We start from the raw sequence: 18,137 nt of genomic DNA on the forward strand, positions 1-18,137 counted from the left end.
AGATATTAAAGGAATGTTTAGCAAAAGTTCCCCACTACACGACATGAAAGTAAAATGGTCGGAAAGCGCAGGTTTCCCCTTCCTGTGTATAGGTGAAAATGTATTTATTACTCGTTGATCCTGGGAAATCCTTTGGGCCGAGTCTGGGAGTGCGCCCAGATGAGAAAAGTACGTTTAGAGGTGGATACTATGTTTACAGTGCAGCGAGGGGTAGGAAGAGCAGAAAAGTTTTAAAAATATATAAGTCCGTGCATATAAAACCTAAAAGGTCGTCGACGAAGGGTTGGTGCGAGTGGGTGAGAATATTTGACAAAGTATAAAGGTACCGTTGTGCTTCCGTTCTCGCCGCTACTGCTATGGGTCTGTCCCGTGTTGAATATTACGAAAACGCATTATGGTATGCAAATGAGAATTTTCCGGATGCTCTCCGGCCGTGTGTTGGAAGATGAGACTAACTGAGAGTCGGTCGGCAAACGAAAAAAAAAAAACGGGAAAACGAGACGGGTTCATATATACATAAATAACATAATATAGTAGCAAGTATATAGGCGAGAGAGTTTGGATAGAAAGGATGCGGAGGAGTACGATAAAGAGAGAACAAAGACGGAAAATCTTAGTAAGAATGGGCCGCAAATCCGCTCTTCTCTTCTCTTCGCCGTCGCCGTCGTCGTCAGAGCAATATCGTATACCCTCGTTTGCAGCAGTACAGCGTTGCCTCCTGCTCGTGCCGTCTCTCTTCGTTTCTCTATATCTGTTTGCGTCTCCTCTCTCCCGACTCGCAAATATATTAGCCGCACCTCCCGAAGAATCCTTAAACAAACATCGGTGCTAGTTGTCGGTGTGGGACGGGTGCAGGGGAAATGAGACGGTGTCGGTGGTGGCCCAGTCGTAGTATTACTATTATTATAATTATTATACAGTACTGTGTAAACATGGTTTAAGTAATGAAATTCGTGCGGTTTCGTTGCGAGCGCTGGCGGGCGGACGGCCGGTGACTTTTGCGAAGCCTCGTTTGAAATAACGGCGATAAACCGCCGTTGGCGGCGACGCGCGCGGGATACGACTCGGTCTGTTGTTTTGCGCCACGTTATCTCTCAGGCGCCGATTTTCATTCCCTTTTGCTAAACTTTTTAAGTATCACCCGACACCCGCCAACCCAGTCACCCAATACTCGCTGTGTTAAGTGCTGTAGCGGAGTGCGTGCAATGTGCACCAACACCAGCCTCCCCTTTTCCACAAACCACTAACACATCGGTGTCGAGCAACTGACGCAGACTTATACGACCAACGACGTGTGAACTTCGCCGCTCGTAATCGACAGCGTAACAATAATAATAATAATTATTATTATTGAAACTGCCGTTGAATATTCTTCGTTTGTCTTGCTTATTGAACACTGCCTTAAAATCGACGAAATCAGCCAATAAATATAAAATATAACAGCATAATATTTGTCTAGAATCAATCTTAATAAAACATATTGTAAACCTTAAAATATAATGTAACAATAATTAAAACTTAGAAAGCGACATTAACAATTTAATCAATCTATATTTAATACGTATTAAATTGAATTTTAATGAATGTTTGTTAACCTTATATAGCGAGGATGGTCAACTTATGACTCGCGAGCCTCACTTGGCTCTCGTCACGGTCAAATGTTGCTTTCGTCTTTCCTCTTTATAAAAATCAGAATTTACTTACTTTTATTATGGATTTTATTTTTTTATTTTTTATAAGCATTTATAAAAATGTATTAGATTATATAAAATGTATTTATACACATTTTGACTCTTGGCATGTGTATATTACGTACTTGTAAGACGAAGACAGCATATGCGGGTATGGCGTCCTGTTAATATTTATGTTATTACTTATTTTTCGTCAGTGGTAGTTTGTTGGGTGGTGAGAGGAGCGCTTCCTTTGAAAATATATCTACACGTGTAAGCTATTTAAACATTATACAAATATTGTTGAATTATATTTTTATAATTTAAAAGTATAAGTATTGTTAATTAAGAAATGGGATTATCCTTAGTATACAATAATTGCTTGCTCTTTCGGGACAGATGAACGCAAATGCAAATATCAGATACCACGATGTTATTAAGTTCATAGTTTTGTTTTCTAAATTTAATTGTTCCATATCGACGTTAGACACCGTGGTTTCACGGTATGTTAATGTTTAAACAAATAATACCACACACAGACATATATAAAATAATAGAAATAGCTCAAGCACAATTCTGAGAGAAATGCACATAACTGCTATCGTCTCCACCGTTTACTATAATTCAGCGACTGATCGATGATCGTATCTAAGCTTTAAGAACAAATATTGTATTTGGGCATTTTCCACATAGATTTTATATTGAGTCGATAAATGAATGTATATATCATTTCATGTTATAACTAAATGATTTACTAGCAAATACAATCATATAATACAATAATATCATTATTCTGATTTTCTATTTATAATTTCAATTAATTGCTTTCTATGCAATAGGTATTTAGGTATTTGTTTGTTTGGCATTACTGTTAACTAAGTAAAATAGTGACTGTCCTCTACGAGATCTTTTAAAAAAAAAAATGTTAACATCATTTTATAATAAATAACATTATAAACAATTATACAAAACAGTTAAAGAGTTTCGTGGCCAAGAAAATATTCATGACTAAATTTAGACGTTAAATGTCTCGAACATCGTAAGAGGTATTGAGTTATTGCCACCTCAAAAAAGTTACTTTCTACTGTTTTGATAAGCTAAAAATAATATCTGATGTAGTTTCCTTTTTTTTTTTTTTTTTAGTTATAAATAAAAAAATATAAACGATGTACGATTATAACGATTTAACCGCTTAACTAACATATAACAACAAACTTTGTTTATGTATTTAAAAATAAATAAATATATTTTCAAATCATCTTTGAACTTTAATGCAAACAAAAAAATATAAAGAGTATGAAAAAAAAAAGAATACACATGAACAACATTATTTTTCAAAAGTATCTTAACTTTTAACCATGACATAAAAATAAATAAATATATTTTAATCATATTTAATATTTATAAAAATCGAATTCTATATTTATGTAAGCTCTGTAAACTTAGGTAAATAATAATAATATGATCTATCGTTACAATAATAGGAATCGTATTTATTTTATACAAATAACTTTACATTCTGTTATATTATTTATTAAGTATAAATGTAAATGTTTTTATACATATACAAATATACTATATATTAAGCTCTTTATAATATTATATGCATTATGCATGACGAATAAAATATGTTTGATTCTCAAAAGAGGTTTATTACGAATTCATAATGTAAATCATTTTTATGTATCAACACCACGGTATACGGATCTTAAATGATATTTAATAATATAGATTTTTATCAATGGAATTCAAATAATACACTCATAAAAGTACATAGCTTATAAAAATAATATTAATTGTATAAGTATTGTATTAGTAGATAATCAAATAATAATTTAAAGTACTTCAAGTAAAAGATAAACGAGAAAGAGGGTACTTAGTATAAGTGATCCGATAGTCTATATTTTTTACTGTCATTTTTAACTTTTTTAATGTCTAAAAAACCATTTGAAATGGTTTACAGTTTATACTCTATAGGTTCAAGTTTTATTACACAAACATTCTGAACATTTAACAATATCAAACATATAACTTATATATAATTACAGTTGCATATTTCATAACACAAACAAATCTTTTACATTCTTATTTTACAAAAAAAATTATTATGTCAGTCGTAAAACAAAAAAAATAATACTTTTTTTAACTACTAAACTACGTATTGAAAAATCTTTTCAAATAATTGTACGGATTATATTTTTATCTATCTCAAGAAACATATTATATTGTTTTAAGACTGTGACCGTAATAAGAAATTACAGCAAACTAAATGATATTTTGATTTTTTTTTTTTTTTTATAAAGCAAAAAATGTAAGTATCTTAATAAATTGTATAAATGAAATATTATTATAATAAATAAAAAAAAAAAACGAATTCAGATATTTTAATATATAGACTTATTTATTTTTTATACTCGTGCGGTATATCAATTCGTTTAAAACTAAATGTTTAGTTAAGTTTACGGAACTTTGCAAAAGTTAACTTGATTGATGAATTGGAAAGTGTTCAAAAAAAAGTTTCTGACGCTTAATGGGGCATAAGATACACATAATGTGGAGTGTTTCGCTTAACGTATTGCTACCAAAATTAAGCATTAAAATGTTAAGTAAAAGAAGAGTACTTTGTATTACATTTTTAGTTTTTAAGTAATAAACGGCAGTTTGAACACTGTCTTAAAAGTTGATAAATGTATTTGTTTTTTGTTGTGTTTCTATTCAGTATCCATCGATTTTCTTTTGTTTTAATTAATATTAGGCTAATATATATATATATATATATATTTCTGTTAAATTTATTGGGCTCACTGCCAAATATAAATAAATAAATATTAATTGATTACTTTGGAAAATTATTATTTTTAATTTTTTATATTAGGTACAAGTATCACATTTAATTTTTCAATTTATTTTTCTTTGAGTTCTGAAATTCTCTGTTAGGCCTGAATACATTAATAATTATTAAATTAAAAATATTAAATGTATAATGAAATACTTTTAGAGTACTTTTTGAGTTAGGTTGTTTTTCTAGAATATACAAAAACAAATGTATTCACTATAATTATTGATTAAATAAAATAGCATAATAGTATTTCTATATTATTTATTAAAAAAAATGAACTCATGATGAATACTGATAAATTATAAATTTATTACATTTTTTATGCACTAAAATCGCATATTTTAATTTTAACGCAAATTTATTTTAAACATTACAATAATAGAATATATCTATTATTTATTTAACCTAATGCTTTCTCACAGAAATCCATATTAAAATAAAATACTTTCTGTTTATAAAACTTTCATATATTTTAACAAACATAAAGTATCTTTGTTTGATAAATAAAAATTCTAAATAAATTTAAATTCAATTAATATTTGTTTAGATCATATCAATATTTTATTGAAAATATGTATTTTTATTTTTACATGAACGCCTCGTTTCATTCATGAACAATTTAAAACTTACTTAAATCAATTGATATTCACAATAAATATTACACTTTCAATCATATTTTATTTTCATGTTTTATTAACAACAATTTTACATCCTACACACAACTTTGTATTCAATATCTTTATTCCTAACTATAGTATTGTAAACGTGGTTTTGGTTTGTGTGTTATAATTGTATAATTACGGTGTTGTTTAAATCATCAACCTTTAGAAGTAATTGGTGTAATATCGCGTAGTACTTTAGTCGAGTTTAAAGTATTAGTAAATATAATAATAGGAATAATAATATCAGTAGCAGTAGAAGAAGAGTCAGTAGTAACAGCAGTAAAGTAGTTGGGGTAATATGGTTGTTTTAGTGTAAGTTATCATCATCGTCGTCCGTCATAGATGCTAAACAGTGACCATGTGTTTTTGAAACATCCAGACAATTAAATTTTCATTTATTCGGCTTGAAGTCTTCCTAGTAAACATTCTACGTCGTAGCTAAATCTTCTCACAGTCCCTTCCCTTTTCATTTTGAACAGAAATATTCGTTGTCGTTTTATTACACACAGTTCTGTTTAGCGACGGTTAGCCGAAGAGTAGACGATGTTAATCGAAAAACTCAAATCCCTCGTGTCACAACTGTTTTGCAATAAATGCGCGAAACGTGGTCTGAAAAAGATTATAATATAATATCAAAATCATAACATCCGAAGTATCCAGTTCTCGGAAGAACATTATTCCAATAAAAACGATCTGGTGCACGAAATTGAGGATTATTGATCAGACATTACAGCACAATGTACTCAATAAAAACTATACAACGACGATGCAGGTGACCAGCAAATATAAACTGCTATAAATATTTGTTTTATCGTCAAATGTGGGTTAAACCATGTAAATGTACATTATATTTTAATAATGCCGTTCATTAATTACTCGCTGACACTAAAAATAAAGAACCTTCAATTTTCTGTTTGACTTACACTTAAGTCAATTTGGTAAATCAACCGTTGTTGTAATATGGCGTGCTTATAATATTTTATTCAGAAAATATTGTCATGTGGTTGGAAATATATTAAAAAGTTTGAGGTAAAATATGTATATTTATAATAATGTTAACGGCACTAATCAATTATTTATTGTTGTAGTATTTAAAATATTTCTATTGCATTTAAATTAAACAATTTATTTATTATCATTTACATTATTTGATTTGATTTGTACTCAATGGTGAGATTAGTTGGTAAACTTTGTATGGTGAAGGTTAAATCATACAAAGTGCAAGTGCTAACATTATTAGTAGTTCGATCAACATTGATAAAAACGAAAAAAAAAATGAGGAGATGCTTTAGACGATCTTGGGAAAAATCTCGAGAGCAACTTCAAATCGTATCACTGTTTGTACAATCACTAAGCTTATAATTTTAAACAAAATTGAATAGTTAAATAGTTAATCAATATATTCTAATTTTTAACTTTTGTAGGGGCTTGTATGCTAATATTGAAAACATGGGCACTTTTCCATAAAACGAGAAACATTGTTATTTATACCTTCTAGAATAATATATTGTTCACTGTTACATAGTTTACAAAATATATATGACGTAGCAACGAACAGAGTACCTATATCCACTTCGAATAAATATTGTATTACAGTTTACAGAAGGGAATGTAACATAGCGCTAGTTTGTTTAAAGAGCTTTTTATATTTTTATTCAAGATAAAATTACAATTTTTAAGTATTGTTTGATAATCATTTGTAAGTAAAGGATAAATTAAATAATTACAACTCTACAGTGTTAATGCTAATTAAATAATCTTATTCTAGACATAATTATTATTGGTATCTAAAAATAACAAAATCTTTGTACTATGAAAAAAATAATTGTTTAACAAAGGTAACAATTAGCTGCTTAATTAGCGGAATGTTATTTTATTTATTTTTAAGCTTCAATAAATTCGTTACTTATTTTTCCATCTTCAATCCACATGTACAAATAAATAAGTCATATAATATTTCTAACGCTTATTTAACCGAATCAAATATTTTTCTATTTAAGTAAAGTTTGGATGAATATTAAACCATTCATGGACGAAATCTGTAGTTTGCAATTAACTTCACGTTATTACGACAAATAGAGAGTATACTATTAAGTTTAATAGAGGGAGGGAAAGCATAAGTCGGAACGACAGTATTATCGAAGGTCTTATGCATAAACTATAATAATAATAAACAACAATAATCCGTGGGGTAAGGTGTGAATGACAATCGTAGTGCATCATCTACACGTCGCGTCGACGACTTTTGAGAAATCGTTTGTCGCATAAGCGGAAAACTGAAAACGGATACGGGTAAACACTCGTAGGGCTCTTGAAAAACACTTGTTTCGATCCAACCACCCCTTTCGCACACTTGAAGCGAACGTCCTCTATACGCACAATAGTACGACGTATTATTAGTAAACACATATATGACATTTTATATTAGCTACATCAATGGAGGCGGATGACGTGCAAAGAAAACTCGTTTCGCGTTGCAAATACGATATTATAATAAAGTACATAATAGTAGTATAATAATACCTATATACGTAGGTATAACATATAGTTTTTATTTTTATACACCGGAAATAAGATTTGGGCTGAAATTTTGCTATGACGATACTGTTCGAAAACGAATATTTATATATATCGTCACAAAGACTAGCATTTCACGTTATACTTTACAATTGTTTATGGTCCGAATCTTACTTTGTAACGATTGAATTGATTACAACCTTTATAATTTTTTAATATTTTTATCATTAGTCACGCACATTTTATACCTAATTATAAATATATTAGACATGGAGTAGAATGTTATATTAGATTTAATTTTTAGCTACGTATAAATACAACATTTTCGCTTTTGTCACTTTTCTTTTTTTTTTTCTATTATAATATTAATCATATGTAATTTTTTGTATACTATACTAATATTGTACATAATTTTAAATTTTAAAAATATTTTTATTTATTAAAATTAAAATTTATTAATATAAATGGTGTTATTATTGTTGATGTTACAATTCACGCATGCGTGAAAATGAAAAGAGTACTTTTCATTAATGATCTATTAAAATGTACAGTATATTTTTAATAAATAATGTAAATATAACAAACTCGTAACACTTCTATTAATATCATATTTGATTTTGCTTTGATATTGTATTTCTTTAAGTCTTAAAGACCGTAGAGAGGTGTTTGGGTGTTCACCTCCCTCTCTGGAATATTTTATAGTTAATAAATATAATTTATATAAGTAACTTAGTTATAATAATTTACATAATAATAAAAATGTTATTTTATTTAAATCTGTTCCCCACCTGAAAATTTGTTCCAGCTGCAGCCTTGCTAAGGGCATACTTGTATTTATTTTTTGAGTTTTTGAAACCCTATACATCAAAGTAACATATTTGTAATGATGGTGTATATATAATATGGTGTTTTAATTGTGAAATCATGTATTAAATTTGATTATTACCATACTGTATAAATTATTGTCATTCTATATTTATAATTCCAAATATTTGTTTAAAACGCCGATGTAAAAATATCAAATACTGAATCACTTGTTTATTTTATATGTAATAATTTTATCTTAAAATAAACAGTGCAATGCACCAAAATTACGCAGTATGTGTAAAATTAGTGTTATCCATAATACATCTCACATCGGTAACGAAAATCTAAATTACTCGCAGTTGATAATTTGATGTATTTTATGCGTTTGTATTTTTAGAAAAATACTATGATTTGGAATATGAAATCTAAAATTTGGAGTGACATTTAAAAGATACTAAAACTTTAAAATTAAAGTATTATAATTAAAGATTCGTAACGCGATTTCGTAAATATTTAGAAAACATCTTTATCAAATAAAAGTTATTTGATGCAAGATAAAAAAATAAATAACATTTATAATATCATATTTTAGGTTTAAAATGTGTGAAATAGTTACATTTTGTTTTCGTTGACATCGATAAAACATATAAACCAACTGTACAATAAGTTTTCAGACTGTTCAATTGCCTAGGTATAATATTATTGAACCGTAAACAATTTAATGTCAAAACCACATAACACAAAGTTTAGAAACGTAATTCATTGTGACTTTATACGCAACACGTTACACAAAGTTGTTTTTGAAGACGTTGTAACGTTGTTTAAAACGATGACAATTCCCTCCCCCTCCCCCCTTCAGACATTTAATACTCCCGTTTTATAATTTATTATTCACTCTTAATTAATATAGAAATGGTTTGTGAGTTTATAATAAGTAGATAGTGTTTTCAAAACAAAACAATGATTACTGATAATAACTACAATTCTTGTAGTTATTCTATAATAATATAAAATTATATGTTTGATATTAATTAACTGTGCAGGACTGCAAGGCCCATTTGTGGACATCTGGAGAAATTATTTACGTTTTCAAATAAATATTTACAAACATTATTGTGTTATTTTATCGTTTTATTTAAAATACGCTACAGGACAAAATAATGACGTTTTGTTAGTTAGTTTAATTATTGTAATTAGAGTCAATATCGCAGGCAACGAATTTATATATAATAGGTACGTTTAAAATACTAAAAGTATTTATGTACCTATTCGTTACAACTTTTTATAACAAATTCTTAGACCTTATATTTTTATAACGCTGAACTAATCGTAAGAATTTGAATCTAGGAAGCCAATAATATATATTTTCCTCGTGTACAAAAGATACTGACAGTCTACACGCACATTCCCACACTCATACACAAATGGATGGGTGGACACACGATCCTGTAGAAAATCGTTTAATAAAATGACATAAGCTAAAACCTTAGAGGACCGTATACATATTTGTTATCCATCTTGAATTGGATATTTACATCCATCATACACACACACTCACATATATAGACTTTTTCTTGATTCTTTTTGATGTTTGGCGTTAACTCCAATTGTGAACTTATACACACATACTTTAAGAATTTCTTTCCGTCCATGCATCCGCATATTTCGTACTAGAAAGTCAACGGTATCCGAACTATGAAACTATGTATGTGTTCAAATAGTTATAAGATAAAAATGTCTTATGAATCGTATGCTTAATGTAGATCTATATTTATATTCTACTTCAAGATGGGTTTTACGATATGCGATGTTATAAAAAATAAAAACACGATTCTTTATATATTTTATACGAACCAACATAATGCTTACTAAAATTATTCTAATATTAATATATTTATAAAAAATATTATTACAATAGTAATACAAGTAAAGTATTTTAAAAATGTTTTGAAAATTACTTAATTATTTGAAAACAATTATTTAACATCATAATAATATTAATTTCAATATGTATTTTTAATTAGAAAATATCAGTTATTCAAATAATTTATTTCATGCTGATCTCAAAAACGCAGTATTTTGATTATTTTAACAGTATTGAGAAATATAATTTTTTTGTCATCATAATCGAAAAATGAAAGTCTATTAGTTTGTTTTTTTAATGATTTTAGTATGCAATTTATAACATCTTATAAAACGTGAAATATCATATCATGATTATTATTAATAACAACATTTAATAAATAATAACATCGATGATTTTTGTGTTTTTATGTTATTTACCATAAACAAATACCTGCGAGTTATTATTATTAAAATAATATGTACTAAACATACTAATTGATTTGCAAAACCATGATCATTTCACCCCAATGTCATACTTTAATAATTTATAATGATAATTAAAATATAAATAAAATAATTTAATATTCAACTTTATATTTTTTTAAAAAACTTTAATGTTCCTATCCTCAAATATTATACATTTGTCGGATACATAGAATAGTATAATTTAGGAAGAGAGCTGTAGTCAAACATTTTATTATCTACCTGTGAATATTATTTTTACAACATAGATTTTAATAATACAGAAATTATTCATTCAAATTTTGAAAATTGCAACTAAAGTATAAAACGTTCTTCCGATTTATGACTTTTAATCAAAAAAAAAAAAAAAACGTGTATTGCCAATGGTAGCTTTTCAAATATTATATTAATCAAATCTTTTAAAACATGGTGTTTAAGTAGGTAGATATTATTTACTTAACAATTCAAAAACTTAAGATTTTAATAAACGTGTTATTTTGAAAGATAAGAGGTGTTATTGCTCGATTAATCAACAACCACTTCATCATAATATTAAATTTATCAATGCAAAATATAAATATTGTAAGCCAGACGCACAATTTAGAATTGGAGTAGCAAAGTAACAAAATGCAATCTGTGAGCGGGCAGCGAGAACTGCAAGGATTCTGCGTTAATGTTTTATGAATTCAATTGAAAATGTGTAAATACTCGTATTTACGTGTCAAACATCAGACGTCTTGTCATTGTAAACCTCTTCTTCAATCACAGACTTCACACACAATAATGTGTACGCGTTAAGGTTAACGCCGAATATGCATGCTACAAATTCTTGTAATGAGATGCAGCCACGTACACATTTAAATGCATTGGGGAAAGATAAAAATCATAGTCATTTCCATTCAGATACAAAGACATTATTCTATAATCGAATAGTATGATATGTGTTGTGTATGTGCATTGGTTAAAGGAGAATGCAAGTAAAATTGATTTTAAACAGCATCTACAGGATCGACATATTTAATTTTAATGTTAAATTGTATTTGGAAAATGTTTTTAGTATAGTATGCATTTTTCATGAATCGCGAATTCTATTTTATTCTTGAATATTCGATTTGAATTTAGTGACTCATTAGCTTCTGTTCCCATTTGTTGCACAAACAATGCGTTTTTTATTGATCGAATACACTTAATTTTATACTTTTAGTGTAATGTAAAACACTTGCAAATTCTAAATAATTTACGTTATTTTTAAATCTATTCGATAGTTGTATTTTAACAGAATATTATCACGTACTCTATGTAAAATATTATTATTTGTATTAATTATTATTTAATATTGGTGTATCTTTAATTATAATCGTAGGTAGTTAAAATTTGTTCATTTTATATTGAGCTAGTATAAACATTTATAAATTATATATTATCACAGACGTTCGAGATTATTATTATTAAGTTACAATCCGTTTCAAAGCACGTTATTGTATTATATTTAATAAACTTACATAGGTTTTAACCTTAAAGTTATTAAATTAATTATATTTTACCATAATAATGCATCACATTGACATTATAAATACAATTTAATATTAAATAATCCCGTTTGCCAAACAAATATTTAGATACGACAAACAAAAGATAAGGTAGTTAAAAATATTTTAATAAGTTTAATTAATTATTTAACAATTAAGTAATTGCTACTAGTTAAGTACTTTTTGTAAGTATTTATTTTACATTGTCGTCAAAATGTAAAAATATGAAATATACAACTGATTGTGGAAATTTAAGAAAGTTTATTTTAAAACTAAATACTGTGTCAGTTACAATTAAACTCTTAATGTAAACATAATTAAAATAAATAAGAGAATCAACAATTTTACCCGATTTTGGCTTAACTCTAAAAAAATACGCCCTATAAATAATATGGTTTATTAAATTTGTATAAAAATATACTTTTAAGAAAGGGTTTATGTATTTACACTTGAAAGTATGATATCTTACTATGCAATATATTTTTTCCTAATAATTTATCTTAAATGTTTTTGATTTTGAGTGAAGCAAAACTATTTTTTGATTTTATAACGATATAGGTATGTTTTTTTTTTTTTTTTTTGCTAGCTATTTTTTGTGTTTACTATCACATTTTGAAGCAAAAAAAATATTTTAATCTTCAGAATTAACACAAATAAACGAGAATAACACAATACTGATTTCCTACAAAATCTTAATGGCTCAATAAGTTCAATAAATATTTATATTAAGTACTGTTTTCTAGGTATTTGAAATGTTTTATTCATTTTTTATTATTTGTGACATAAATATTATGAAATTGTATACCTACATAATATTATTGTCAGTTAATTGTTTTTAATTAAGAATAAATATATAATAATGCTTTGGAATGAAATAATTGAAGCTGAATTATGCAGTTTCACATATTATGTTGTAGGACAATATACTAAATATACTAAGTACTTATCTATCACGGCGCTCTGTATCGACAATTTTACTACATGCGCGTCGACAATAAAAATATTATTAGTTTATAAAACTACATGACGTAAGAAAATACAACACACAATAATATTAAAACACCAAAATTAACTTGTCATCTTTATAGGAAAAATTAGATAAAAAATGTCTAGAACATCCAAATTATTTTATTAATTGATATTTTATACAAACAGTGTACTTACTAATTAGTAATTTTTAGATTTTTACAGTATCTATCTATATTTTTATTTGATAATTTTTGGGAGAATAATATTTACTGTATGACTAAATATTTTATAATTTATGACTGGGGTTTTTTTTTAATTCTTTAAATTACAAAACTATTTTAATACAATATTTTCATCGAAGATTTGGATTTGGATTTAATATAGTTTTTATTAGTAATTTATTTAAGTTTTAAACGATTATTATTATTATTAATGAATAATGTGAATCGTTTCTTACGTTAATACAATTTGAGGTACATTTGGAACATGTTCATCAATATTTTTATTATTTTCCTTATAATAATACATACATATACATTCTCAAGTTTCTTTGAATTATTTTTAAAATTTTCCACATAAAACTATTAAAATTATAAATAATATTATATTACATACACCCCTTAGGCTATTTTTCATTAAAATATTATATACTCTCTTCAAAGTTTTAGATAAAATTATTCCGTTCTTATTATAGTATAATAATATTGATAATGTATTATTATTATATTTCTGAGAAATGTAAATATTATTATACTATGGTTAAGAAATGGTTATACTTCCGAGAACGATAATACCTCATATGCAGCCAAAGTACATATTATATTTGTTGTGTGTAATATGTGTATGGTATTTTGAGACACATTTTTAATTTCAATAGAAATGTCGACATGCATCGTATGAAAATGATTTTCTCATAATATTTACAAACATTATAAAACATATTTGGAATAAAAAATAACATTTTATCACATCGCTGTAGTGAAATAAATATAGCCATCCTTTTGTATACCATCCATCGAATAAATATTAATAAATTTTAATTTTGATAAAAAATATATATTTCGACAAACGACTTCATATAATATTATTTAAATTCAAAAAATTAATTATATTTTTTTGTGTTACAGGAAATGAAACTAAACTGGGTATCTTCTCCAGGACCTCAGCTAAAAGCCGACACAAGTAGTAAGTACAAAATATCAATACAAACAAAAAATTAATTTGTTGTTACAATATGATGATGTATGATTGTTGTATACGTGTATTATTACAGTATACATGTAATGAATCAGATTGAGAAAATTAATATCAGATATCGATTGGAATAATAATTTTCAATACATGACAATAAAACGTCTATACACAAAATATACAATTACAACTCAAATAAAAATCTCGGTTTTTGTTTTTCTATCTCTTCGCGAGTCTCACATTGTTATTCAACTCCCTACCACAGTCTCGTTATAAAAATTATCATCAACGTCTTGACTTATACACTCAGTAAAAAATAAATTATCCAATTTGGCCAATATAACATTAGATTCAGCGATATTTTCGTAACGACGTATTCACGTATTTTGTGGTATGTGTGGCAGCATTTTCATGGTCGGGTGAGACATACACCGTCGACCCGCGATTTTCATAAAAAAATGTCATGATAATATTATGGAACGAGATTTAGAGAGAGAAAAGATCGTCTTTTTACATCGGAGCTTCGTAACACTGTAAATAATAATAATAATAATAATAAATTGTAAACAATATGATTCGGCGAATTCAGCCTCCGCCGCTGCCTTCATTGACGATAGATGTATGCAAGTGGCAATGAGCAAGACGTGTGACGACGGCGTACCTAAGCCCGTTCGTTAACAGGCTCGTCGGGCTTCCTACGTGCCAGACATATTTTTCACGGTCTGCGACGCAAATGTTCAAGGATACGCGTCATCGGTGGCGTTGGTGGCGCAGCGAATACATAATACAATTATCTTCGTTATTATCGTTATCAAAGTTGTTGTTCTCATCATCGTTGTTATGATTAGTTTTCCCAAACAAGGAAATCCTTTCATTGCCAAGCGCACATTTTGTTCGTTGTCACCTTTTTTTTTTTATATTTTCTATTTATTATCTGCTTAGCCGACATTAATTTTTGTGGTTTTACGAATAATCGTGACTTGTAATAATATGCATTTTAGCCACGTGATCAATCGATATTGTTTTTTAAAACAGTTTTTTAGTACACTAAATTCGAAAAAGTTTGAAAAGACCAAACTGGTATGACAAATATCATTAGAAGAAAATAATAGATACTACTAAGCTTATTCTATATCGGTTGTACGAATGAAATTATTCACTAATTTGGTTTTTTTTCGTTCTTTCCTTAATGTGATACGAAGAGAAATTCGAATAGAAATGCCTAATTGGTTTTTTAGGATTTAAATATTCTTACAAAGACCCTGAAAAATATTTCAACTATTGTTTTTTTATTGCTGCTGGACGATAGTTATGAATTTCAGCCAATGAAATCAAACATCGATTTAATAGCCATGTAAAAGATTTGTATTTTACGCAATTACTGAGTATAGAAAAATATGATGGTCACATAATAGAGTGAAAATTAAGATAAAGAATTTTCGTTACTCAGTAGCTGCGCGTTTTTACCACTCTCTAAAGTTAACCTTCGTTTAAAAGGTCACCGCCGTGCGTGTTTAGTTGAATTTTTTTTCACACAATATATAATTTTGTAAAAAAACTTTATACTTGTTAATATGGCGACACTATAACATAAAATAACACGAAACAGGAGTACGTTATACATAATATTATAGGTATTATGTTAACCTACATTATACACCAATACAATTTCTGAACATTTAATTTAGGGAAATCGAGACGAATATTAATATAATGCAACCGATATTAGGAAAAAGAAGTTTAGTAAAAAGAATTCAATGAAATTTAGAAAAATCTTCAATCACTTTAAATACTTTAAGTCAATGTACTAGAGAAAAATGTACATATCATTCACACGTATTTTTTTTTTATTCTTAGGTATTACCATATCATATTAAAAACCAAATAATTTTAGTCATTTTTACGGTATATTAGATAGAATAGGTTTTATTCTATTTAATAAAATTGATAAAGATTCGTTGAAATCATTTTCATTGTACATACTTGAAAATCATTATTCTACTAGAAACTAACAAATTACTAGTGAATTTTGATTTTACCTGCGTTACAAGAACATACAACAAATTACATATTATATATAAATATATATATATATTGTATCGAAGCACCTAATAATAATAATAATGTCTATAAAATTACACTGTGGGTCAATGTATAACTTAAAACAAAAAATAATACATTTTTTTCTGTTTACTAACACAGATCAGTTCAGTTGTTCAGTTCGCAATTTTGGTTAGAGTTGTTATGTAATTATCGTTGAAGTTTGAACTTGATGTTTATATTATACGAGCCCATAAAAATATTACAATGTTTATATTGCCCTACAATTAAGTGAAACATAATAAACGCACACGGATTGTTTATAAGTATATTATAATTTGCGAGCTCAACGAAACCCGCGTGCATTTATAGTTACTAAGTAGGTATAATAGAAATAATTATTTACCGTGACTATTGGAAACATTTTAAATGTCACGCCTAGAACATAATATTTCCACAAAATGTCGTTGTTTGATCGACAAAACAATTATAATAATATAATTGACTGCAATATTATTATCGATGTTCAAAGAAATGTTTGCTTTGTACTCTCCGGGGTAGACACTTTCGTCAAGTATCAACGTTATTGTTTATCGCCAAAGCCTAACATCGTTTTATAAAAATAAAAATAATAAGCTTCTGACGATGTTGATTTATTATTATCTGAACTGAGGGTAGGTACACTGCATGTTGTATAGAAAGGATGAATACCTGTTACTTGTAATCGATTTTAATCTGGTATAATTTGTTATTTTGGTGATGTACATATTGATGTGTATAATTAATAATCAATCATTATAATTACATTAAAACTGCTTGTACAGAAGATTATACCACAGAAACTGAATAAAAACACCAAAATAATATGCATGTATTAAAACATATAAAAAAAAAAAAAACAAAAATGTGCAACTATTTTTATACAGCACTTATACGTATCATTATTTAATGTATGAAAATGTTAATCTCGAATTTACATACATATAATAAGACCCAAATTCAGTGTTATTTTCAAAAAATAAACATTTTATTAATATTAATACAATAGATAGACCATATGCACAATATAGAGGATGAAATTTTTATCGGAATACACTCGATATTTCAAAATCTATAAATGTTTTTGAAATATTTTTTATTTTTTTCACATAATTTCCAGTCGAAATAAAACAATGGTTTTATATTTTTAATATTTTCTGTCGTTACAATTTTTAATTTTTTTAATGACAATATACATTTCTTGTTTCATAATATGAAATGAAATATTTTTTGGAGTATTTCAATTCATTTCAAAATTCGGAGAAGTAGTCTATGAGATTAGTTTAAAAGTATTTAAAGTTTGGATTAGCAAAGTGAAATGGTACGTGGATTCCATGAAAAATATTGGTTTACTACTTCAATCACTTAAACTGTTAAAATAAATGTCGTTTTACTTCGACTAGAAATCATGTAGTAAATATTTTTCGAAAACGTCAATATGTTTTGAAATAATGAGTATAGTTTTGATAAAAGAATCACTCATTATAATATATATTTTAAAATTACTTTTTAGACATAATATAAACTAAGTATATCACAATGTAGTTTATGTTTTTTTAATAATGTT

General features: G+C 27.0%; 1 protein-coding gene across 2 annotated transcripts in view; it reads left to right on the forward strand.

Moving 5' to 3' along the window:
- Positions 1-18,137, forward strand: part of LOC114121847 (nucleolysin TIAR) — a 317,950-nt gene that overhangs the window by 128,471 nt on the left and 171,342 nt on the right. For both annotated transcript variants that reach the window (XM_050200701.1, XM_050200702.1), the window contains exon 2: positions 14,428-14,485. In XM_050200701.1, the coding sequence (XP_050056658.1) occupies positions 14,428-14,485 (58 nt within the window). The remainder of the gene's footprint in view (positions 1-14,427; positions 14,486-18,137) is intronic.

This window comes from Aphis gossypii, chromosome 2, assembly GCF_020184175.1.
Source record: "Aphis gossypii isolate Hap1 chromosome 2, ASM2018417v2, whole genome shotgun sequence".
Lineage (NCBI taxonomy): Eukaryota > Metazoa > Arthropoda > Insecta > Hemiptera > Aphididae > Aphis > Aphis gossypii.